Source organism: Trichechus manatus, unplaced genomic scaffold (assembly GCF_000243295.1).
Source record: "Trichechus manatus latirostris isolate Lorelei unplaced genomic scaffold, TriManLat1.0 scaffold00027, whole genome shotgun sequence".
NCBI lineage: Eukaryota > Metazoa > Chordata > Mammalia > Sirenia > Trichechidae > Trichechus > Trichechus manatus.
The window spans coordinates 16,602,670-16,603,992 of NW_004443963.1; the positions used below are offsets into that span (position 1 = coordinate 16,602,670).

The 1,323-nt window shown below is 55.0% G+C and overlaps 1 protein-coding gene across 1 annotated transcript in view; it reads left to right on the forward strand.

Annotated features, from left to right (window-relative positions):
* Nucleotides 1-868, forward strand: part of MAFF (MAF bZIP transcription factor F) — an 11,978-nt gene extending 11,110 nt beyond the window's left edge. Inside the window, exons 4-5 of the mRNA XM_023728912.1 lie at nucleotides 126-248; nucleotides 799-868. Coding sequence (XP_023584680.1) covers nucleotides 126-248; nucleotides 799-868 — 193 coding nt within the window. The remainder of the gene's footprint in view (nucleotides 1-125; nucleotides 249-798) is intronic.
* The last annotated feature ends 455 nt before the right edge of the window (nucleotides 869-1,323 follow it).

A 1,323-nucleotide genomic window follows, 5' to 3' on the forward strand; every position in this document is an offset into this window, starting at 1 on the left:
CGCCCGCTCGACGCTGTCCCATTCCACAAACCACGCCCCTCCGACACCCTACCCCGGACCCCCACCCCCGCTCTCTTCCAAAGTGCCTAAGCACCATATCCGTCCCAGGTCCCTTTGCTCTGCAGCCACCAACCCTTCCCCGGGCCTGGCTTCTTCATGCAGTCCCTGGAACTGGGAGCGAGCTGGGACCGAATAGCCCTGGGGAGGGGCATCTTTGGTAGAACGGAGGATGAGGGTGTGGGCCTAAGGTCTCCCTTGGCTGAGAGTTCAACCTTCCTACTTTGGGAGGCGTGGGATGCAGAACCAGCTCAGAGAAGAGCTGCAGGGGGAGAGGTGACTACCCTCGTTTTGGAAACTGTTCAGATTGTGCAGTGTGCCCTCCCTGTCCCCCACCCTCACCCCAGTGTTAGGACTAGGTTTGGCCTTGTACCCGGCTATGGGACTGCCTGGCTGGGAAATGCACAGAAGAGAAGCCCCCACCTCTGCCTTGGACCCGTGGGTGCCAGACCTTCCAAAGCAGGAAGAGTCAGAAGTCACCTAGTGAAGCCCAGTTAACAGATGGGGAAACTGAGGCCTCCAGTGGCCATGACAGTGGTCAAGGCCACATGTTACTTAGCGGTTGAGCTGGAACCAAAAGCCAGGTCTTCGCTTTGCTGCCCCAAGATTCTAGCCATGGTTTTCAGGGGGACAGTGGACAGGGACTGAAAAAGGTGAGAAGTGATGGGAGAGAAGTAGAAGGAGAGAGAAAGTGACACAGACAGAAGAGTGGGAAGGAGCTGGTCCTGGGCTCCCCTGCAGCCAGGGTGCCCCAGAGCAGGGCCAGATGCCCAAGGCCAGGGAGCTGGCCAGCAAAGGAGGAGGACCATAGGGGTGACCACTGTGACAAGGGGGGATGAGAACAGAGATTCCATTGTCCTACCACTGGAGGGAGGTCCTTAAAAGGGAAGGGCCCACCTCTCTGGAGCCCTGTGAGTGCCCAATGTGGAGTAGAGGCTCAGCCACTTTGATTGCCATTTTTCTGGGGATCTCAGTGCCCCCCCAACACTGTATACAGCTGCCCCTCCCCAGTGTTTATTTATTGCACAAGTCTAAGTTATTCTCCCCAGCCAGGGCCCTAACGCCCACTCTCTGGAGAAAGTGGCAGTGTGGCCCTGAGCTGGACTTTATATTTTATATCTGCAAATAAATCACATTTTATCTTATATTTAGGGGAAGCCGGGCAGCAACCAGAACCATAAAAAAGTTTAAAAAGAATATTGCCCGGCCCCTGGAATTTATTTATTTTCTGACTTACAGTGAGCGAGTTATCCGCCTTCTGTATCT